This window comes from Zalophus californianus, chromosome 1 (assembly GCF_009762305.2).
Source record: "Zalophus californianus isolate mZalCal1 chromosome 1, mZalCal1.pri.v2, whole genome shotgun sequence".
NCBI classification, from domain to species: Eukaryota; Metazoa; Chordata; class Mammalia; order Carnivora; family Otariidae; genus Zalophus; species Zalophus californianus.
In genome coordinates this window covers 94,227,093-94,251,437 of record NC_045595.1, presented here as the reverse complement: position 1 = coordinate 94,251,437, position 24,345 = coordinate 94,227,093, and the positions used below count along the sequence as shown (strand labels likewise).

The window sequence follows — 24,345 nt, the reverse complement described above, 5'->3', positions numbered from 1 at the left end:
TTTCTGTCTTGGTCACTCATTTTTCAGTTGTTTGATTCTTTTCCCTCCTGGACGTTTTCGAGACATTCTTCTGCTTTCATTGAGCTTGCAGTCTAGTTATGCAAACACCTATTTGGTAGGAAGAAGAAGAGTCCCCGGCCCCTTTAAAAAAAATAACTGATAATTTTAGAAACTCTTCAGTGGGTAATTTAGAAACCCTCAGCGAGTTTTTAAGTTTTATTTAAAAAAATTATTTTTAGTTTGATGTGTCTTTTAAAAAATCTTTTAATTTCTAGTAAGCTTTCAGGCAATTATCTTTGCCTTGAGAGGTTTGTCCTAGGGAATTAGCCAATCCCACGGTCTCACTTGTTTAGTCTGGCTTAATTTTATCAAACTAAACTACTGTTTCTGGGTTTAAAAAAAATAAACCAACTATTCTGGTTTTGGTTTTTTTAAAAAAAGATTTTATTTATTTATTAGAGAGCGCGAGCGGCAGGCAGAGGGAGAAGCAGACTGCTCACTGAACAAGAGCCCCATGGGGGAGTCAATCCCAGGACTCTGGGAATCCTGACCTCAGCCGAAGGCAGACGCTTAACCGACTGAGCCACCCAGAGTCCCCTCGTTTTGATTTTTATCATCCGTCAGACTGCTAGAATTCAAGAACCCAGAAACACAAGCAAAGCCCCAGCCGATTATAAAGCGCTCTTAAATCCTGTGATTCTTCCCCCTGGCTATCCATCTCTCGCGAGATTTGGAAACCGGAAGTGAATTCTATTTCAGGCGTCTTTTCGAGGGGTGGGCTCAGTCAGTGTTGGCGGGAGCTGAGCGATCAGTGCGCGCTTTGCTGTCCGGCCTGGGCTGGCTCTGGTGTAGGGGCTTGCGGGCAGCGCTCCCCGCCTCGAGCCGAGCCGGTAGGATGCGGGTGGCTGTGGCCGGCTGCTGCCACGGCGAGCTGGACAAGATCTATGAGACGCTTGCGCTGGCGGAGAGGCGCGGCCCCGGGCCGATAGATCTTCTGCTGTGTTGCGGCGACTTCCAGGCGGTGCGCAACGAGGCCGACTTGCGTTGCATGGCCGTCCCGCCCAAGTACCGCCACATGCAGACCTTCTACAGGTGAGCGGCGCGGCCCGGACCTCGTGGGAGAGAACCCGGACTGGATTCGAATTCCCCCCCTTCCACTGACTAGCGGGCTTACTTAGTTACCTTCTTTGTTCACGCTGTGTCTAGGAACGGTTGCTTAGTAAATGTCACTTTTCTCATTTCCTTTCACCTGTCTTGTCTGTTTCCGAAATCGAAGCCGAATCATGAAAAACCTGCAGGAAGAAGCTGACAGGTCAATCTATCTTGTACTTGATAGGACTCTGGGACTGCTTTATTTACTGATCCAGGAGTTTTTATTGGACGCCTGCTTAGTGCTCGTCCGCGTTCTAGAAGCTAAGGTTTAAGAACTGACAAAGTTCTTGACCTCATTGAACGCACTCTGGCTTTGAATCCAAGGTGTCAGCCCCTTCATTCTTAAGGACAAGTATAGGCAATTCGTTTAGAAAGACCTTTTTAATTTTTTATAGTGCGCTCAGATTTTTCCTTTGGATCTTATTTTGCTTTTCTGCTATGCCCAATTTTGTAGGCATGAGTTACTGCTTTTCTCTATGCCTGATTTCTGCTATGCCAACTGACAACTTTACCGTTATGTTCTAGGTATTACTCTGGAGAGAAAAAGGCCCCAGTTCTCACAATTTTCATTGGGGGAAACCATGAAGCCTCAAATCATTTGCAAGAGTTACCCTATGGTGGCTGGGTGGCGCCAAACATTTATTATTTAGGTATGTGTTCGTGAGTAATTTTTTTGATTTGTTTGGAATGGAAGAGCCTGTCAGGATTTGCATAATAGTTGGGCAGCATCTTGAGGTGTATAGTTTTTTTGGGAATGCCTCTTAATTTAAATAATTATGAAAATTTAATTAAAACAGTTAATTTAAGTAGGTAATCATGAAAATATGTCCATACTTCATCTAGTGTTTTAAGCAATATAGATAATATAATGTAGTGATAATAAATATAGTTGTAAAGGCCTGTTACACTATTTGCAGTCCCTTTATTTTTCTCTTCCTCTATTAAATTAAGAAAACTTAAACTTATTATAATGGAAGTTGTTAGACATACACAAAAATAGAGAATAGTATAATGAGTCTTTGTACCTATTAACCAGCTTCAACAACTATTATCATTCTGCCATCCTTATTTCAACCCCACTCCCCTCCACACTTACTTGTGGGAAGAAGTGACTGGAGTATTGTAAAACAAATCCCAGCCATCAGATTATTTCACCTGTGAATACTTCAGTACATATTTTTAAGAGATAAGGATTTTTAAAAATATCACAGCTACAGTACCATTATTATACTTAACTAAAGTAGCAGTAATTCCCATCATCTGTTGCCTAGTTCATGTTCAGATTTTTGTGATTATCACAAAGAGGTTGGTTTTACAACTGGCTTGTTCAAATAGACTCCAAACCAGGTCCACACATTTCATTTGACTGTCATGATTCTAAAGCCTCTTAGGCTGTAACGGTCCCTTTTTCTCCCCCACCCCATGTTGTTTATTTGTTGAGGAAAATGAGAAATTTGTCTTATAGAATTTCCTGCTTTCTGGATTTAGCTGATTGGAATTTCTCATGTTGTTTAACATGTTCCTTTTATGCTCTGCATTACTTGTAATCTGTGTTTAGATTCACAGCCTGATTATTTCCAGGTTCAGTTTTAGTCCTGTTAGACTATACAGTCCTTTCTTCTCTTTAAGTGTTTATAGTGGGGCGCCAGGGTGGCTCACTCAGTTGAGCATCCAACTCTGGGTTTCGGCTCAGGCCATGATCTCAGCATTGTGAGGTAGAGCCCCACGTTGGTCTCCTTGCTCAGCGTGGAGTCTGCTTGAGAGATTCTCTCTCTCCCTCTGCACCTCCCCTAGCTCGTGCTTTCTTTCCCTCAAATAAAATCTTTATAGCTCTAATGCTGACATCATAATTTAAGAAATGTAATTTCTCTACTTTGTTACTGGTTGATCTTTTGACAGCTGCAATATTGTGAGAAGATGTTTGAGATGGTCAGTCAGAAATGAAGTATTGAAACTGCAGATTCTTTATATCTGTTGACTTTCAGATTTATAATCTATAAATCCATCATAGGACATTTTTCCTTATTTCCCCCCCAACCCACTGTAATATTCGATTAGGTACCAAATTATGTCTGTTTCTCCCTTAACTCACCTAATCTCATTTGTTCCTTCCCTTCTGCTTAGTCTCTTGCCTCTCTGCTTCTAGGCCTCTTCTCCATAGTCTGCCTTGTATATTGTTGGCATATCACTATGTAAAAGAGTAACTTCATCATGACATTTAATTTTCAAATAATTTTAGGATTGCATGGAGTTCTAGGCCTTTAAACTATTCATTTAGTTAGTAAAGAGATTGCTTCTGCCTATGGTAATTTTATTTAACTGTGTGCTTTTTCAGGTTTGGCTGGGGTAGTAAAATACCGAGGCGTAAGGATTGGTGGCATCTCTGGTATCTTTAAATCTCATGACTATCGAAAAGGTATTATTCTGAGAATTGTTTTTAAACTTTAGAACTTGCATGCTTCAGAGTAACTTAAGCATAATATATAGTTTGACTTTTCATTGGATTTTTTCTCGGAACTATTATTAATTTTTTTAATGAAATTGCATGCTTCAGAGTAACTTAAGCATAATATATAGTTTGACTTTTCATTGGATTTTTTCTCGGAACTATTAATCTTTTTAATGAAATATTTTATACATAGGAAAATGTTGAGAACACTAGAACATACTATTTATGTATCCACCATCTAGTTTTATCAGGTCTTTGTATTTTGTGACTTTTAGTTAGGATTTTAAAGAAATGAAACAGTATAGATACAGTCAGAGCTCATTGTTTATCTGTCCTCAGTCCCATTCTCCTTTTATCCTTCCCCTTCCTCACCAAGCAGTCATTCTTCTGAATTTGGTATTTGTCATTCGCTTGATTACGTCATTATGAGTTGTGTAACAGCTTTAAACAGTGTATGATGTAGCATGTTTTAAACTTCATGTGAATGTATCATTTTGCATGTATCTTTCCTGCAGCTTGCTTCACTGTTTACTATTTAGTTTTTGGAATCCATGTTGATACATCTCACTCTATTCATTTTAATTTGTGAGTAGTATTCCATTGTAGAAGTATACCACACTGTACTTATTCATTCCACTGTATCTGAAAAGATTATATCTTGGTTTTCAAGTTAAAGGAATAACTTGGATTCACATTGATTTCAAATTTTTATGAGTTGACAGCTAAAACTTATATCCTCAATGTAACTGTTAAATCCCAAGTCTGTTCCCTGCTGCGCTGTTCCCCATGATTCTAAGCTATTGGCACAGGAGTACGAAAATAGGCCGTCTCCTTCATGGCAAGTGTGGGTGCAAACTGTCCTCCCACTCTTTGGAGGACAGCTGGTAGTCTGTGGAAATTATAAAACCCGGGAGTTCTATTTCCAGGAATGTAATTTACAGATATATTCCATAAGTGCAAAATGATGTGTACACATTTTTTTATTTCAGCCTTGTTTGTAATGACAAAAGGTAGGAACTAATTAACTATATCATGATAAAACAATACAATGTAGTGCTATGAAGCTATTTTTTTTTTAAAAGGAAGAGAAGCAACTCTATGTGTGACGTATACAAAGAATGCCAAGATAAGTGCAAAAAAACAAGGCATAGGACATGTATAAACTGTACTGCCTTTTGTGTAAATAAAAGGAAGGATAAAGAAGTTTGTGTATTATTATATGCATAGTTGATATCCCTGGAATAAAATACTAAAACCTGATTAACACTGGTTGCCTCTAGGTAGTGTTACTGGTGGCTGGGAGGATACCTGCCTCCCATTGTTTTAGCAGCTTTGTAGAGGTAAAACTTACATAGCTTTGGAAGTATACAATTCAGTGATTTTTAGTGACTTTATAGGGTTATGCAACCATCCAGATTTAGAACATTTCTATCATTCCTAAAAGTTTTGTAGTTAATCCCTGCTCCCACCCCAGGCCTAGGCATCATTGGTCTACTCTCTGGAGGAACTCTTCTCATTCCATTCTGATGGTATCTTTTAAATTTTTAAACGATGTGAATAACCAACATATTCCATATTAAATATAATTTAATTAAAAAAATCATATGCCCCTCAGTTATTTAGATTTATAGTTAGTGATCACTTACTAGTAGAAAATACCAGCATTTTAAGAGCAGTGTCTTCATAAAATTTTTAAGAACCCAAAGCATTAATGACAGACCTCAGCTTTGAAGTGTATGTATATATTTGTATTTGCGCTATTTAAGGGAGTTGAATATAGCTTATTTCTCTTCTTTAATTTAAGGTCATTTTGAGTGTCCCCCTTATAATCCAGCTACAATAAGGAGTATATATCATGTGAGAAATATTGAAGTCTATAAATTAAAACAGGTATGTAAAAAGTACATTATAGCAGACTTGAAAAAATGTTAAAGCAATTCTGTACCAAAGTGTATTTTGATCATTTTGGTATATAACTTCCAAGAAGACTTAATTCAGTATTTCTAAAATTTGGATCTTGAGTTGTTTTTAGGAGGTTCACAGATGAACATTTTTTAATTCTAATGTTACGAATTTATTTTAGGGAGTAATAATAAAATAGAACATCTAATCCATGACTTCAGATATTACTACTTAGGATAAGGCTAAAGAATATCTATTGGCATAAAGTGATACTTTAAAGAAAATATTAAAATATTTTAACTAATGGTATTAAATAGGAAATAAATAGTGGTAAAAATGATAGAGAATATGGTAAAATTGTGAAGGTGGCTTTGGAATACTTGGTTTAACTGGAGAGTAGGCGAAACTAGGTTTTTGTTTGAGAACACATTAAGTGCCTGATACTGGGCTAAGCAGTTTTCACACATGATATTTCATATAATTGCCACACAATTCTGTGAAGTAGGTGTTACGCTGACTTTGTCACATTAAGGATGCGAGGTCAAGGCTCAGATAGGTAAGTCGCCTTCCCCGGGATTTCCCAAGGAGTTAAGGGGTGGAGCCTGCCTGATGCTCTCAGGCCCTTCCCACCATACCCTACAGTCTCTGCAGGAGCATGAGGATGCTTTGCGGGCATTTCTTTAATACCCTACTCATAACAATTCCCTACCTTGAATGCTTTTTCCCTTTTTCCCATTTCAGTCCTATCAGTCTTTGAAGAACCAGCTTAGATACCAGTGTTTTAGTTTTTTGTTTGGTTTGGTTTTTTAAGTAGGTTCCATGCCCAGTGTGGGGCCCAATGTGAGGCTTGAACTCATGACCCCGAGATCAAGACCTGAGCTGAGATTAAGGGTCAGACGCTTAACCAGCTGAGCCACCCAGGTGCCTCACCAGTGCTCTAGTTTAAAGCCATCAGCCTGTTCTGAAATTTCATTGCACTTACTGCCTGAATCAGTTATTCAGTGTTTAGACATATCTGTCGTATCTTGCATCGTCTTGAACACTTAAGTTATTTTAATTTAGTTTTCCAAGTATTTGTTGCAGATTACTTGAAGGTGTCGGGGATCAGTAAAGTATGGAGTGTATTTTGTGGCCTCCCCATGAAGACACCAGCCACCTTAAATACCTCTACTATAATTTATGTAGTAAACACAGTTTTTTAGGTGTATGCTATATGAGTCCATTGGGGAAAAAAAAGAAATATATACCTTTGGGTTTTACTATATTATTTACATTAGAGATCTCATGAAATCTGGTGTCTCTGTATCTGAAAACAGTTTATTCATTAGAAAGGAAAAGAATGACAGTTACTATATATTTTGGAGGCCCTCTGCCAAAGACCATAGCTGGCTGACAGTCTGATCCCAGTGTATCTCTATGGCCCTGTCTTGCCATGGAAAATAGGGGTGATTTGTGAGGAGAGAGAAAGCAGTTTCTCCTGGCTTAGATGAATGAGCTTAGTATTTCTTAGTGTTTCTGTGATCTTCTTAAATGAAGTTTCCTTAGAATGAATTACAGAGAAATCTAAAGCTCTAAGTGGGCAAATGGTTGCGCGGTAGTGGAGAGAAAGCCAGGGATTGCTTTTGATCTTTTTTTTGAAAGTTTTCTTTCTTTTTCTGTTAAAGCTGAAGCAGCCTATGGACATATTCTTATCTCACGATTGGCCAAGAAAGATCTATCATTATGGAAATAAGCAGCAGCTTCTTAAGACAAAATCTTTTTTCCGACAAGAAGTGGAGAATAACACATTGGGAAGTCCTGCTGCCTCAGAGCTCTTAGAGCACTTAAAACCCACGTACTGGTTTTCTGCACACCTTCATGTGAAGTTTGCAGCCTTGATGCAGCATCAGGTAGAAACCAAAAATATTTATTCTTTCATTTAACAAACACTTACCAGATATGTGTGGGCTAAGGCACTATGGGCACAGTTGTAAATTGAGAGAAAGAGATCAAAGATAACTTTGCTCTTGTGAGTAACTCCGTATCCTTGGGGGGAAGAGACACGCAGGTGATTATAAAATAGTGTAATAAATTGGTGGTGAAAAGTGCCAGGATACCGTGGGAGCACCTCCACCATACTGCACTGAGATGGGGATGCGGACAGGAGATGAAGAGATGGAGAAGGTTTTCCAGAGGAATTGATTATGGCAGGAAGCAGTTGAATCTAGGTAACACCATCCGGGTAGAGCGATCAGTATGTGCAAAGACTGGTGGCCTGAATGCCTGGCGCTGATGCGCACTGGGGGACTGCAGCAGTCCCTGTGGCTGAGGCAGAGGGAGAGATGAGGCTGGAACGAGATCATAGCTGCCTTCTGGGCCATGCTCTGGAGTTTGGGTTTTAACCGGAAGGTAAGGGGGAAAGTTGAGTGATGAAACCAGATTTTCATTTCAGAAAGGTTAGTTTGGTAGCAGTTTTGTGTATGGATTGTAGTAAGTAAAATGGGAGGCATAAAAAGACAAGGTTCTAACCTGCAGTGAAGAGGGAACACAGAGAACGCAGGTCCAGAGAGGTTTTGGAAGCAGAATCAGCAGGATTTGGTGACAGAGAGGGACTCCCCGAGTTTTCCTTGGGGAAACTCCTTGGATGATAGTGCTCATTGGAAGGTAGAGAATAAATTTATATTTACAATTAGGCTTTTTTGGAAATGGCATGGCTCTCCCTTTCCCCTCCCATTCTCACCAAGCTCTGACTTGCCCCATAAAGTATTCCATAGAGAAACCATTTAGAAAATGCTGGGTTAACAAGGTTAGAGATTTCTTCTCAAAGGCTTCTATAGAATTTCTGAGAGTCTTTAATGTGTTAATGGGCACTGCCTTTCTCCAAGAGTGGAATGTGGTGTGCAGTGCTTCCTGAACTTGACCCAACACTTTTCCATGGTGGGGGTACACTTTAATGATGTTCCTCAAATACAGTTTGGAAAGTTCTGTTTGAAAATACTCCTGTAGGCCCTTGCTGTTGTGGGCTTATCCTCACTCCCCAGTTTTACTGGGAGGAGGAGGCAAGGTTACTCCTTTTATTTTCCTTTGGGCCACTGCCGAAGTGATTATTCTCTTTTAATGTCCAAGTCATCGGTTTATATCTCACCTTTTCTACATCTGTGTTACTCTCTTCTGTCTCCTAGGGCTCATGACACTCCTGGATTTTTATTGGAGCGTCAGATTTGGTAGTTTCCTCCCCATCCATCTTCTGTTGTCAACGTCAGGGACTTAAATCTCTGAATTAATACGTTTGATCCCTTTTTCTTAGCTCCTCAACGTCCTCTGACTTTGCCAGTGTTCTGTTTCAGCCCCTTTTTCCAACACCAAAAATCATCTTTCCTCAGAACTGCCCTGCTGCCATCATCTGCCTGTAATCTGTGTGCCTTGCGCCTCTCTTAGTCCCTCACCACCAGTGAACTGAAACCTGGCCCACAGCAGGATGGCCCGTAGCCTGCTTCCTTGTCTGTTTTCCTCCATGTCCCTTACTGTTCTCCCTGAGTCACTTTTTTACTGCATCCAGTATGATCTTCATGTTTTGACCCACTACCTCCTGCCCATGTTTCTTTCTGCCAATGCATTTTTTTTAATAGTTTCATTGGAGTATAATTTACATAACATAAAATTCACCTATTTAAATGTACAGTTCAGTGAGTTTTAGTATATTTCCAGAGTTCCAGATGTTTCCAGAGCAAATATCACATAGCCCAGTTTTAGCACATCTCCAGCACCCCAAAAGATCGTTCGTGTTTGTTTGCTATGAGTCCGTGTTCTCACCCTCAGCCCCAGGCACCCTCTAATCTGCTTTGTGTTTCTCTGGATTTGCCTTTTCTGAACACTTATATAAGTGGGATCAAAAATCTGTAGTCTTTGGCTTGTGGTTTCTTTCCTTTGCTTGTTTTTGAGGTTCATTCATTCAGCAGGTTTAGTATTTCTTTCATCTTTATTACTGAACAATATTTCATTCTGTGAATGTATCATACCTGCTTTTGGTCTTGTATCTAAGAGGTCTTTGCCCAGCCCAAGGTTATAAAGATTTTTCCGTATAATTTCTTCTAAAAGTTGTTTAGTTTTAGCTCTGCCAGATTACTTTTAAGCTCTTCTGTTATCATTAACCTTTGCGTTATGTGCTTTAACAGTATCAATATTATCATCAGCATTTGTGTCTGCTTTGACTTTTGTAAGGAAGTTGAAGTCCAGAGAGTTTAAGTGCCTTGCCTGTCATTACACAAGTGTCTATAGAACTAACTTATTTTGGAACAGTGACAGTTGTTGCTTTGACTCACGACTTAGGGATATGTTTAATAAAGATTGTTTCCATCCTATTCTGTGTATGAATTAATTGTGATATTTTAACATTTTTTCTTAAATCATGGTTCATATTTCTAGGCCAAGGATAAAGGACAGACAGCCAAAGCAACCAAATTTTTAGCCTTGGACAAATGCTTACCACATAGAGACTTTCTTCAGGTAAAAAGAAAATGAAATAACTTTGTGATACAGTTTTGCTCTTCCAGTGATTAGAAAAATATTAATTTTCCCTTTAGAATTTATTTATGCTCTATAATGTATGTATTCTGAGAATTCTTTGGGAACACTTAAGTTACGTGTTTGTTAGCTATTAAGTTGGAAATTCTTAGAATATTAAAAATAGAAAGGCATTCTTAAAATAACTGATTTCTTTTCTATAGGTAATAGAAATAGAACATGACCCCAGTGCTCCTGAGTACTTAGAGTATGATATTGAATGGCTCACTGTTCTCAGGGCTACTGATGATCTTATTAATGTGACTGAGCGCCTCTGGAATATGCCTGAAAATAATGGCCTGCATACAAGGTAAGTCTGACCTTATTTAGGATTTGCTCTCTCTGTTGCGTGCCCAATTTTTGTCCCCTCCACCTTTTTCTTTTCTTTTCTTTTTTTTTTTAATCAAGGAAATTATTGTTAAATGAGTGTCAGAGTAATTCAGGGTTTACTGACTGATATGGAAAACTACAAATTTTGCATCAAGGGATATAAAAATGTATGGTGGGAATACCAACCCAGATAAGTTTATAAATGAATAAGCATGTGTAAAACTAACTATAATATAGTGGAGATTTGGTTAACACATTAAAGTAATTTGTACTTGTTTTAGAGTGTGAGTTAAGTTTTTTCTAAGAATTGTTTTTATTTCAAAATGGTTCTTTGGCAAATTAACTATAATTTTGTTAGATGGAATTTTTATATATGGTTTCTGTTTTATCCTTGCACATGAAGTCCATAGTTAGATTTCATCTTTTATTGTCTGAGGCTGATAAAATGTAAAAAGCTATTGTTTTGGACTTTTGTAGGTGGGATTATAGTGCAACAGAAGAAGCTATGAACAAAGTATTGGAAATACTGAATCATGACCTCAAAGTTCCATGTAACTTTAGCATAACAGCTGCTTGTTATGACCCTAGCAGGCCACAGACACAAATGCAGTTGGTTCATAGGATCAATCCTCAAACTACTGAATTTTGTGCCCAACTTGGCATCACTGACATGAATGTCAGGCTTCAGAAGGCCAAGGAAGAACATCACTTGTGTGGTGAATTTGAAGAGCAGGATGACATGGAGAGTAATGACTCTGGAGAAGACCGTAGTGAATATAACACAGATACATCTGCCCTGTCCTCTATTAATCCAGATGAAATAATGTTAGATGAAGAAGAGGAAGATGAAGATAGTATTGTAAGTACACATAGTGACATGAATACACCATCTGTAGAACCTTCTTCTGATCAAGCTTCTGACTTCTCTGCAAGCTTCTCTGATGTCAGGATCTTGCCGGGTTCCATGGTTGTATCTTCTGATGATACATTGGGTTCCCCGGATGGCAGAGAGGGGAAACTTGGTGAGGCTCTGGAGTCAGGGGATGGAAATGACTTAGAGTTGCCATTGAAGAGGCTGAGTGATGAACATGAACCTGAACAAAGAAAGAAAATTAAGAGGAGGAATCAAGCCATCTATGCTGCAGTGGATGATGATGATGCAGCATAAGACAATTTACTTTCTTAGTGTTATATGTAGATATGTGATTTTTGAGACCATATTTTTAGAGTTGGATTTTTGACTCAAGATTTAACTTTGTAATAATGAAGTTACTTCAGAGAATTTTAGTTAGGTATTAACTTTGTCTTTAGTCCTTTGTATATTTCAGATAAAAATATTAAAATTTCATATATTTACTTGATCGAGTATCTTTTTTTTGAAGATGTATATTGTTCACTTTCATTTTTTCCAGCAAGCACTTAATTGAATACCTACTTTGTACCAGCCACTCTTCTGTAAAATGGCACTAGAAAGACGAGTAGGACAGGGATTTTTACCTTCAAGGAGTTACTACCACTGTGAATATTTTGATGTATAGAATATGGCATATTTATATTTTGTTTTGCAAAGTCATTACTACATGTGTAATTTTGTATGCTTTCTTTTTATTTGTTATAAATATTTTCCCTGGTGTGCTCTTAATGTCTGTCAAATATAATTGAAGTTGAAGATGGTAGATAAGGTTTCAGGAAATAAATTCCTTTAAATACTAAACATTGGTAAATATAAAATTTTACACTTACTTGCTGAGATTCATGCAACCTTGTAGACTTTGGCGTATTTTAGCTTTAGCTTTAATTTTAAAGTAGCTATAGTAACTGTGTACAGGTCATTTTGGACACAGTTCAGCTTAGTATTAATTACTAGTAGGGATTGAGTTGCACAAAATCTGCCCCTTTGCTGTTATGGATTGCTAGTAGTAGAATATTTTTAAAGATCCGCATGGAAAAACTATACTTCCATCCTGTCTCTGGTTAAAATGTCTGGGCCGCCTGAGGAGATGGTTGCCCTGTGCTTGGAGCAGTAGCCATGAATTCAGACTGTTCTAGGATGTCATCATTCCATAGTAGTCCACATCCAGGGGCCGGTCGAGGAGAATGATTTGGCAGTTGGCTTCCATCTTGTCAGCATCTGACTTGAAGAAGGTCGAGCACTTTATCTTTATTGCCGTCTATTTTCTTTACTTTCTTTTTTGAGTTGAATATTTACTTATTTTAATTTTCATTATTTACATGAAGTATTTAAAAGCTATAGATTTCCCCCATCACTGATTTAATGGAATCCCATAGTTCTGATATTTAGGTCCCTCCCCCGAAATTCTTTAATAAAGATAAATAAAAGCAGAAAGTAATTAGATATAAAACAAGTACAGAGTTCATAAAAAAACAAAGACAGTCCTTTAGCTTTCTCAAGAAAGAAAGCACAAATGCCATAAATAAATAAAAGGGAGAAATAGCCAGTAAAATGGTATTCAAACAAACATAGGATTACAAATAAATTTGATAAATGATTACTTTCCTAGAAAAATAGAATTCACTGAAATTCATCTTACTGAAGGTGGAAAGTGACAAAAATTTCCACAGAAGGAAGAGAGAAGGTTATCAAAGAATTAACTCCCACAAAAAAGCGGTTGGCCCACATGGTTTCAGGAGGAAAGTACCAAATAATCCCTAATGTTAGGTAAACTTACAAAATGTAGAAGAATGAAGGAAAGTTTAGTTTTCTTTTTATGAAGCAAGAATAATGTTGATACCTAAATCTGATAAAGATTGTACAAAAAAACCCACAGACCAATCTCACATATGAATATTGCTGCAAAAGTCCTAAATAAATATTAGTAAACAATCTATAGCACATCTTAAGGTGATTTAGCATGACTGATACAAAGATGGTTCAGTATTAGGAAATGTGTTCATACAACTTGCATAGTAGTAGATCTAAGAACAAACATCATAGTTTTCTCTATGGATGATGAAAAGACCTTTGGCAAAATTCAACACCCATTTCTGATTTTTTAAAAAGTAAAATGTAGGGGTACCTGGGTGGGCTGAGTTGGTTAAGCTTCCAACTCTTCGTTTCCGCACAGGTCATGGGTCTTGAAATGGAGCCCCATACTGTTGGGCTCCGTGATCAGCGGGGAGTCTGCTTGAAGATTCTCTCCCTCTTCCCCTCCCCCCTCTTTAAAAATAAATACATCCTTAGGGAAAAAAATCTAGCATCTTGTGTAATGGGGATACACTATTGGCATTCTCATCAAAGGAAAGTAAGCAGAAAGTCAAGGAAGGAGACAGGGTATCAGGTACCTCCATTTTAACATTGTATTGGTGTAAAGAACAAAACAATTAGACAAAAGAAAACAATGAGGGAAATCAAGATTGCAAAGGAAGAGGCAAATACATACAGATGACCTGAATGTTTAGGTGGAAAACACAAGAAAATCAAAATTAAAACTAATACAGCACAGTAATAAGTAATACAGCAGGGTAATAAGATAAAAATTAGCATACAAAGCAATAGCTTTCACATACACAATTACCAATGACTGGTGTGACACAAACAATATCAAAAAGAAATACTTAACAAGAAATGTGCGAACCCTGTAATGAGGAAAACCTTAAAATACACCCCAAAATTGGGGCACCTGGGTGGCTCAGTGGGTTAAGTGACTGCCTTCGGCTTGGGTCATGATCCCAGGGTCCTGGGATCGAGCCCTGCTTCTGGCTCCCTGCTCAGCGGGAAGCCTGCTTCTCCCTCTTCCACTCCCCCTGCTTGTGTTCCCTCTCTCGCTGTGTATCTCTCTGTCAAACAAATAAATAAAATCTTAAAAAAAAAAAATACACCCCAAAATGCAAAAGTAGACTTGAACTAATGGAAACATCTCTTATTCTTGGATAAACATTTTAAAGATGCCAATTCTTCCCAAGTTAATATGTAAACTTAACATGACCCCAATCAAAATATCAATACATGGTTTTGTTTTTTGTTTGTTTTCCTGGAGCTAGACAAATTACTTTTAAAGTTCATGTGGATAAATAATTTAGAACAGACAGGAATGCACCCCCCTCCCCCACCAAAGAACAGTAGATTATGCTGGCCATATCAGCTATTAAAACACTATAAAAGCTCTATAATTAAAGCAATGTAGTATTGGGTTCATGAATGGACAGACCAATGGAACAGAAATACCAAAAATAGGCCCAAACAAATGGAAAATTTTAGCCTATGATTTAAGTGGCATCTCTAATCACTGAGGAAAAAGATATTTTAAATGAATAGGGTTGGATCTCTGGATATCCATTTGGAAGAGAAAAAACTTGTATATATATATATAAATGTTTTATAATGTTCATGTATTTATGTAATAATATATATTATGTATATAAACTCCAAATAGACCAAACTTATAAATGTGAAGAATGAAACAAATAGCCTATGAAAACCTGGGTAGGGGCACCCAGGTGGCTCCATTGGTTAAGCTTCTGACTTGGTTCTGGCTCAGGTGGTGATCTCAGGGTCGTGAGATGGAGGGGGGTCTTGATCAGAGCGGTAAGATAATGAGAGTCACTGGTGCTCCTTGGTTGCCCCAGCAGCACCCTGACAAAACTGTCGAGTAGTTTCTATTTGACACCCTTGGAATTGCTCTTTTCTATGTGTAGGGTTTCAGCCTTCCTTTCATCTTCTAATCCCCATCTCCTTAACTCCTTCCAGTAAATTCCCCTCTTGTTTAATTTAGCCAGCCAGTTTTGGTGCTTGCAGCCAAAATACCCTGAATAATACGTATGCTCCTGAGTGTTAATGAGCTTGTAATTGAAATAGGGGAGGAAAAGGCAAGATAAGAAAATTATGGTCCTCATCTATTATGATTTTCTTCAATTCTTATTTATCAGCTTAGGCCATTCATTTATTCATTCAAGAAATATTTATTGAGATAAATACATCCCAGGCACTATGCCAGGGATACAATAGTGAGAAAAATCTCCTTCATGGAGCTTATAGTACAATGAGGGAAATTAATATTAATAAAATAATCACCTCAATTATGAAATTCCAACTATAACAGTGTGGCAAGTGAGAGGAATATGGTACCATAGGAGGAAACCAAAGGGGCATTTGATTCACAGTTATTGTTTAATATAATACCAGAGGTCTTGGTCAAAGCTATAAAATAAGAAAATAAGAGAGATAGAGGTTGGAAAGGAAACATTATTTGCAGGCCATCTGTATGTAGATCACTTGTATAGAAAGGATAAAAAAGCAAAATAAAAAGATTCATAGAAATAAACAAGGCCAACAAAAGTTTGTAGGTAGAAAGACAATCTCAAAAATCAGTAGCATTTTTCTCAAATAGCAATAACTAGTAGGAAGAAAATGATAGAAACAACAACAACACAACAACAAAAATAGGAATATTTCTGGAAATTAATTTATCAAAAAATTTGCAAGACTTCGATAAAGAAAAAAAACTGTATCAAGGAAATAATTTAACATTTAAATAAATGAGAAAATAGTCCAGGATTCTGGATGTGATGGCTTAATATTTTAAAGGTGTTAATTGTTGCCAAATCAACAAATACCAATGATCACAAACCACCTAGGAGAAAGTGTGGACTCTGATCTTAGTAATTTAACAAATCTGGAAAGTTAGATTTTAATATAAAATTTAGTAGTGATATTATGAAGAAGATTCAAAATCAGTTCCTAAAAGTACATAAAAGTCTGGTAACAAGAAATAGCATTGTGAAATATTGATATGACCCCTATTTTTATTTTTAATATCTCAACTCCAATATCTCAAAGAACTTCAAAACAGTTGATTTCCTTTGTCCATTTTTGGACTTCTCTGTGGATTGACTTATTGAATCCAAAGCAGGAAGTTCCTAGTGATTTCATGAGTTCTTCATTAGTAATTGTATTAAACTTCTGAACTCTCTTGATAAATCCGTGTTCATCAGTCATTGTTGGGATACCCAATTATTCTTCCTTAAATTTAATTTTTTTGGAATTGCTTACATATTCACATGGTGCAGAATTCTAACAGTACAAGGTACATCCAATGAAAGATCTCTGTCCCGTCTCTGTCTGCCAGTCACTCAGTTCTTCCTAGGGTTAACCAACATTATCAGTTGAATTTCTTTTTCCTCCTCTCTTTTGAGAAGGGTAGTGGCAATCCACACATTCTCTTCTTTACTGTGTTTTTTTTTTTTCCACTTAAAATATATATCTTGGAGATGAGTCTATGTCTGTATATAAAAGCCTTCCTTGTTTTTTTATAGATGCATACTATTCCATTGTATAGATGTATCTTAATTTATTAAACCAGTCCCTTCTGATGGGCATTAGGTTATTTCTTTTTTTTTTAATTTTTTTATTGTTATGTTAATCACCATATATTACATTATTAGTTTTTGGTGCAGTGTTCCATGATTCATTGTTTGTTCATAACACCCAGTGCTCCATGCAGAACGTGCCCTCCTCAATGCCCATCACCAGGCTAACCCATCCCCCTACCCCCCTCCCCTCTAGAACCCTCATTTTGTTTTTCAGAGTCCATCATCTCTCATGGTTCGTCTCCCCCTCTGACATACTCCCCTTTTCTTCCTCTCCTGTTATCTTCTTCTTTTTCTTTTTTCTTAAAATATGTTGCATTATTTGTTTCAGAAGTACAGATCTGTGATTCAACAGTCTTGCACAATTCACAGCGCTCACCGTAGCACATACCCTCCCCAATATCTCTAATCCTTTGAAAATAAAAACAATGAAAATGAAAATATATGTTATTTTGTTCATGTGCAACTAGATCTATAGGATAAATTCCTGGTAATAAAATTGCTGGGCACAGGGTATATTGGTTTATCATTTCAACAAGTATAGCTTAACTGTTCCCTGCTGAGGGTGTACAAATTTATGCTCCCAGAAATGTGTTAGAGTGATTGCTTTACCACACTTTTTGGGCATTTGCTCATCTGAGAGGTAAAAACAACTCATGGTAGCTTTAATCATCTTATTATGTAAGGATGAGTGTCTTCATATATTTAAAAATATTTGTATTTCTTTTATTGTGCACTGCCTGGTCATAGTTCTTGCCTGATTTTCTATGGGAATGAAGTTTAATTTCTTACTGATTTTTAGGAGTTATGTAATAGGCAATTTATAACTTTGCTATTTGATTGCTTCTGACTATTAAGGAGTCAGTGGTTACTGCATCTTTAGGTATTTTTATAAAAAAATTATAAAATAATTAAAACACAGCATCAGAACACACCCAAGACAAATGTATCATTACTGATTATAAGGTGAACATCTCTGTAACCGCCACCCAGGTCACCCAGGTGGCTAGAAAGTTGCCAATTACCCTAGAAATCCATCCATATGCCCCATTATGATCTCAACACCCTCCATTCCTCCAAAAGTATCCATTATCCTGTATTTTATAGTAATCACTTTCTTGTGTTTCTTTAGAGCTTTTCACTTTGGGCAATCCTAGACTCTATAGTTTTGTCCTGACCATTCAAAAAATTGCAATGTCTTTAAAGGGTCTTTTAATCTTTAGGACTCCTCTCCATTTTTTCTTTTCTTTACACCTTTTCAGATGGCAATTTCGGGACTTTTGTGTAGTTTTCCATAGTCTAGATTTTGCTCTTGGTGCAGTTCAACACATTCCTCTGTCCTCTGTATTTGCTGCAAACTGGCAGCTGGAGCCAGACGCTTTATCAGACTTAGATAAAATCCCTTTGAAAAGACCATAGGTGGTGCTGTGTTCCTTCATCAGGAGGCACACAATATCTGGTTTTCTTTCTTTTTGTGACATTAGCAGCTTTGGATGCCCAATGTCTAGAACAATTAGTTTATTGGGAGTTGTAAAATAAGGATATTCTAATTCAATAACTTATTTTTCATTTATTCATTGAAATACTTGATATATATTTGTAAGGTGGAGTATTTTTATAAGAATTCTGTTTCTATAGTCAATAATCAATAGTTCAACTTTATTTGGGAAATATAGGATAAAAATTTGATTCTAAGTTCTTAGACTGTGAATTGAATCCCTATCACAATTCAAAACTGGCCAATTTTTTTTTAATCATTATGAAGCTATGGATTTAAACATATTTGAAGAGTTTCAGTCAGTTGCACTTAGGCCTTTTAAAGCTAAGAGTGTTATATTTTTGCTCAATAGAAATCCCTTCAATTTGGCTTCTGAATCATTTTCACATGAGCCTAGTAGCTTTCTTTATCTGGTGTGAAAGATATATTCTTGACTTATCTTGTACTTTTTTCCTGCCCCAGGCATGGAATGGACGATTTCCCCATAAAAGCCTTTGTTTCTCTTAGTGAAACATGATATTTCAAAATCACAATCTGGGTACAAGGATTGCTAATTGCTACCAAGGATTGGTCGTTGTTTCTAGGTTTCTTCAATGGACAGAGCGAGGAAAAGTACACACACACAGAGACATGGACACATACAACAAAATACTTCATAAGTTTATACCGATATTTCCAATGAAAATTCAGGACTACAGGATCTTTACTTAACCTCTTCTATATTACATCAATACCTCCTAGCTTTTACACTGGAAATCTTGATTTCAAGGACCTAGAGTACTAAATAGAATTACAATCACCTATAATCACTCATTTACTTTAGCCTCTATTACACATACACAAATCTCAGAGTAATACAATTACTGAGAATAGTCATTTTTTGCATATGTGCGATTTTCTCCCCACTTTGGTTTTTGACTATTGATGTGGTTAACTTTAAGTCTCTCATCTTATCATTTTTCTCTATTTCTCTCATCTGTATTTTGTACCCCTTTTCTTCCTTTTCTGGCTTCTTTTAGATGAATTGAATTTTTTTTATGATTTGATTTTATCTCCTCTGTTGACTTATTAGCCATAAACTTTGTGTTATTTTAGTGGACACTTTAGGGCTTATAGTATACATCTTTGTTGGGAAAGGTCACCGAAAAGACCTGACCACCAGTTGACCTGTGAGCTGGACCCAGGCAATGGGAAGATCCTCACCTCCTCCCCTGTCCTTGGAATGTGGGTTCTGCTTGTCTTTCCCATTCCCAGTGGCTGCTCCAAGGACATAGCCTTGAAATAATGATGTGGTGTTGAGACCACCTGCACAATATATGTGACTGTACTCAGTTAAGGGTACAGACTGTACCCACGTCTCTCCATATACATTTTTAAAAAAAAATTTTATTGTTATGTTAATCACCATACATTACATCATTAGCTCTTGATGTAGTGTTCCATGATTCATTGTTTGTGCATAACACCCAGTGCTCCACACAGAACGTGCCCTCCTTAATACCCATCACCAGGCTAACCCATCCCCCCACGCCCCTCCCCTCTAGAACCCTCAGTTTGTTTTTCAGAGTCCATCGTCTCTCATGGTTCGTCTCCCCCTCCGACTTACTCCCCTTCATTCTTCCCCTCCTGCTATCTTCTTCTTTTTCTTTTTTCCTAACATATCTTGCATTATTTGTTTCAGAAGTACTCCATATACATTTTAAGACATGGCGGGCAGATTCCCGGATCCACTTGTCTTGCTGCAGCCCAAGACAAGCCTTGTACGTAAGTTCCCTTTGCTTATCAAAACTGCTACCTACCAACCTGGAGTGGCCTGCCTCTTCCTTTTGTCTCTCCCTGCCCTCTGCATTTGGGGGCCAATTTCAGATTACACCTGGACTGCTCCCCAAAGGGTTGCAAACCAACAGTCTTTTACGTTATGACAGCGTACCTTCAAGTGTTAGTATACCATTTCACATACAGTGTAGGAACCTTACAAGAATATTCTCCCATTGCTTCCCCTTACGCCTTTATGCTATTTCACCATTCAGTTTGTTTTTATATATGCTACAAACTCCATACTGTATTATTTTGATTTTTATTTAAATAGTGACATATTTTAAAGGGATTGAAATAATAAGAAAAATACTTGTATATTTATTCACATTGTTACTATTTTTTTAAAAAGATTTTATTTATTTATTTGACAGAGTGCACTCCTGAGAGAGCACAAGCAGGGGGAGTGGGAGAGGGAGAGGGAAAAGCAGGCTCCCCACTGAGCAGGGAGCCCACCGTGGGGTGTCACCATTTTTTAAATAAATAAATTTATTTATTTATTAAATTTATTCATGTTTTTAGTAATTTCTACATCCAACATGGGGCTCGAACTCATGACCCTGAGATCAAGAGTCCCACGCTCTTCTGACTGAGCCAACCAGATGCTCCCCCATATAGTTATCATTTTTGATGTTCTTCAGTCCTTCGTAGAGTTCCATATTTCCTGGTATAACTTTTCCCCTGCCTCAAGACCTCATTTAACATTTCTTGTAGTGCAGGTCCTCTGGTGATTAATTCTTTCAGCTTCTATATGGCTAAATAAAACAAAACAAAAAAAGAACAATGACTTTATTTTGCCTTCAATTTTGAAAGATATTTTCACTGGGGATAGAATTCTAGGCTTAAAAGTGTGCTTGTTTTTGTTTTTGTTTCGTGGTTGAGTATTTTAAAGTGTTACTTTACTGTTTCTTTTTTAGATTGTTACTGACAAGAAATCTGGGATCATTCTTATCTTTGTTCCTGTATGTAATGTGAGTTTTTCTTTCTTTGATTGCCTTTAACATTTTCTCCTTATCCCGGGTCTGAGCAATTTGGTTACCATGGACTTGCTGTAGTTTTCTTCACGTCTCTGTGCTTGGGGTTAGCTGACCTTTTGAATCTGTGGCTTTGTAATTTCCATCAAATTGGAAAACATTTTGGCTATTATAATTTTTTTTTATAAAAAAATATAAAATTATTATTTTCTCTGTCTCCATTGTCTGCCCTCTTTTTGTGGGGGCTCCAATTACACATATATCAGGCACTTGAAGATATTGCACAGTTCACTGATCCTCTGTTCATTTTTAAAGATTCTTTTTTTCCCTCTGTGTTTCATTTCGGATGCTTCATGTTGTTATGTCATCAACATTTCTACTGCTATGTCAAGAACATTCTTTTCTTGTGCAATGCCAAATCTGTCACTACTCCCACCAAACTGTTTTTCATCTCTGACGTAGTAGTTTTATCTCTAGAAGTTTCGTTTGGGTCTTTTTTATCCTTCTATGTCTCTTCTTAGCTTTCTTGAACATACATAATATTTTTATAAGAACTGTTTTAATATCTTTGTTGGTTAATTCTAACATATGTCAGTTCTGGGTTGGTTTTCAGTTGATTGAGTTTTCTTTTCCTTTTCATTATTGCTTGTCTTTTCTTGCTCCTTTGCATGTCTGGTAATTTTTGATCAGATGTGAGACATTATGGATTTTACTTTGTTGGGTGCTTGATGTTTTTGTTTTCCTATAAATATTCTTGAACTTTGTTCTGGGACTCAAGTTACTTGATGCTTTTAGGTCTTGCTTTTAAGATTGGTTAGGCAGTATCAGAGATGTGTTAGTGTAAGGTTAATTTTTTTCCCCCTAGTACTGAGATAAGGGCCTTCTGAGTTCTCTACCTAATATCTTATGAATTATGAAGTTTTTCAACCTGACTGGTGGGACCAGGCACTATTTCTGGCCCCGTGTGACCCCAGGTATACTTCCTCTAATCCTTGCTGATGGTTCTTTCTTTAACCTCAGATTGTTTCCTTACACATTGCTCAATTATTTCCCTGATGAATTCTCAAGGATGACTCTCTGTCGGTCTCCAGAGTTTTTGCTCTGTGAAGCTCTCTCCTCTCCAGCACTCTGCTTACCTCAATCTTCCTAGAATCTCAGCTTGTCTTTTCAATGCAAGGAGTTTGTGGGTTCTGCCTGGGCTCCCCAGTCCCCACACTGAGGCCTTGAAATCCCCCTGTGGCAGGAAGCTGGGGCAATCAGAGGGCTCACCTTGTTTGTTTCCCATCTTTCAGGAATTACTGTCCTTCATTGTCTGATGCACAGTGTCTTGAAAACCATTGTTTCATATATTTTGTCTATTTTTGTTGATATGTTTTTGCACATTTTGTGGATTTTTTGACAATTTTGTTTTTGTTTGTGTATTTTGTGAATTTTTTGTTTCAGGTAAGAAACAGGTATTCTGGTGTTCTGCCTTCCTGAAAGTGGAATTCCGTATCCTGTACATTTTTGTTTCCATTCCTCTTGGTATCTCCTCAGTGTACAGCTCCGTGCTGGAGAGGAGGCCTGGTTGTTTGATTTCCAGAACTCACAGAGGCTCAGGGTATTCTAACCCCTTCGGATTTTACTATGGGCCCCTTGCCCTCATCCACTACTACATTGGACAAAGCCCTTCTGTCTCAATGATGCCACACTCTCCAGCAAATATCTATTGGATATTTTGAGTTTCTCCTGTTCTCGGGTCTGGTTACTTCTGTCTGCTTTCTCCAGCACAGAAGATGAGACCATGGAGTTCTTGAGGCTATTGATGGATCATTGGCATCCACTTGTATTTTGAGATTTAGGGAGATGCTCTGTCACCTAGTTTTGTTGTAAATGTTACCTGTGGGATTTTGTTTTATAATTTAATTGTTCTTCCTGCTTTTACATGGGGATTTGGAGAGATTCAAAAATTATGCTGCTGTTGTCATTTTTCCAGAATCCTGCTGAAATTTCTCAGGAAACATTTATGTTCTTACCTCATTACGCATTTCTTTTGGATAATCATTTTTACTAATAGTTTGTGTTTTCTTCCTCCTAAATAATTTAAATTCTTCTATTTTTCCCCCCTGGAAAGCTGTGGCTGTGTCTTTCTTTTTTCTCTGTCTCCTCTTCCTTCTCTTCCTTTTCCTTTTAAATTTTTTTTCCAAGAATAGGTTCCATCCAACCACACTTTTGGCCTGTTTTTTAAAGGATTTATTTGAGAGAGAGAGGAGAGAGCATGAGTGGGGGGAAGAGCAGAGGGAGACATTCTCAAGCAGACTCCCTGCTGAGCACAGAGCCCCAATGTGGGGCTCCATCTCAGGACCCTGAGATCATGACCTTAGCCAAAACCAAGAGTCAGATGCTCAATTGACTGAGCCACTGAGCTGCCCCTTTACCTCTTTTTGTTTTTTTTTTTATCTCTCCATTTCTATCAGTTTATTCTATTGCTAAGCATTTCACCATCGCCTCTATGGTCATTTTGTCCTGCCAAGTGCAGCTGCTCCAAAAGCATGTGGGGAAATCAGAGAAGGGAGCAGTCCTTCAATATCTACACAGATTAAGACCTACTTAAAAAGCCAGGGGAATTTAAGAACTACAGGTATAGGAAGAGAACAATTGACCAGTGCAAGAAAAGAGAAAACTCAGAGATATATGAGGGCACAGATGGTGACTTGCTATATGACAGCGTTGGCGTCACAACCTCATGGAGGAAGAATGAACTGTTTTGTAGATGATGTTGAGGAAACTGGTTCACTATAGGGAGAAAAAGAAAAATCAGTCTTCACATCTCACCATGAACAAACAAATGGATGAATAAACTTAATGTGAGCTATGAAATTATAAAGAAAAAAAGAAAAAAATTGTAGGAGAATATCTTTGTGACTTAGGAATGAGGAAGGTCTTCTTCAATACACCTCCCAAACACAAATCATTCAGCAGAATAACTGTTGTATTTATTGCATTAAAATAAGAATATTTCTTTTTTTCTTTAAATTTTTTTATTGTTATGTTAATCACCATACATTACATCATTAGTTTTTGATGTACTGTTCCATGATTCATTGTTTGTGCATAACACCCAGTGCTCCACACAGAATGTGCCCTCTTTAATACCCATCACCAGGCTAACCCATCCCCCCAAGCCCCTCCCCTCTAGAACCCTCAGTTTGTTTTTCAGAGTCCATCGTCTCTCATGGTTCGTCTCCCCCTCTGACTTACTCCCCTTTGTTCTTCCCCTCCTGCTATCTTCTTTTTTTTTCTTAACATATATTGCATTATTTGTTTCAGAAGTACAGATCTGTGATTCAACAGTCTTGCACAATTCACAGAGCTCA

The 24,345-nt window shown here is 37.4% G+C and overlaps 1 protein-coding gene across 1 annotated transcript; it reads left to right on the top strand.

The window, feature by feature from the left end:
• Positions 1-753: 753 nt before the first annotated feature.
• On the top strand, positions 754-12,073 carry DBR1 (debranching RNA lariats 1). The gene is made up of 8 exons (XM_027587903.2): positions 754-1,092; positions 1,678-1,802; positions 3,488-3,568; positions 5,406-5,491; positions 7,168-7,392; positions 9,908-9,988; positions 10,210-10,355; positions 10,853-12,073. Exons 1-8 carry the CDS (start codon positions 896-898, stop codon positions 11,541-11,543), a joined length of 1,632 nt encoding a protein of 543 aa, XP_027443704.1. The 5' UTR covers positions 754-895; the 3' UTR covers positions 11,544-12,073.
• The last annotated feature ends 12,272 nt before the right edge of the window (positions 12,074-24,345 follow it).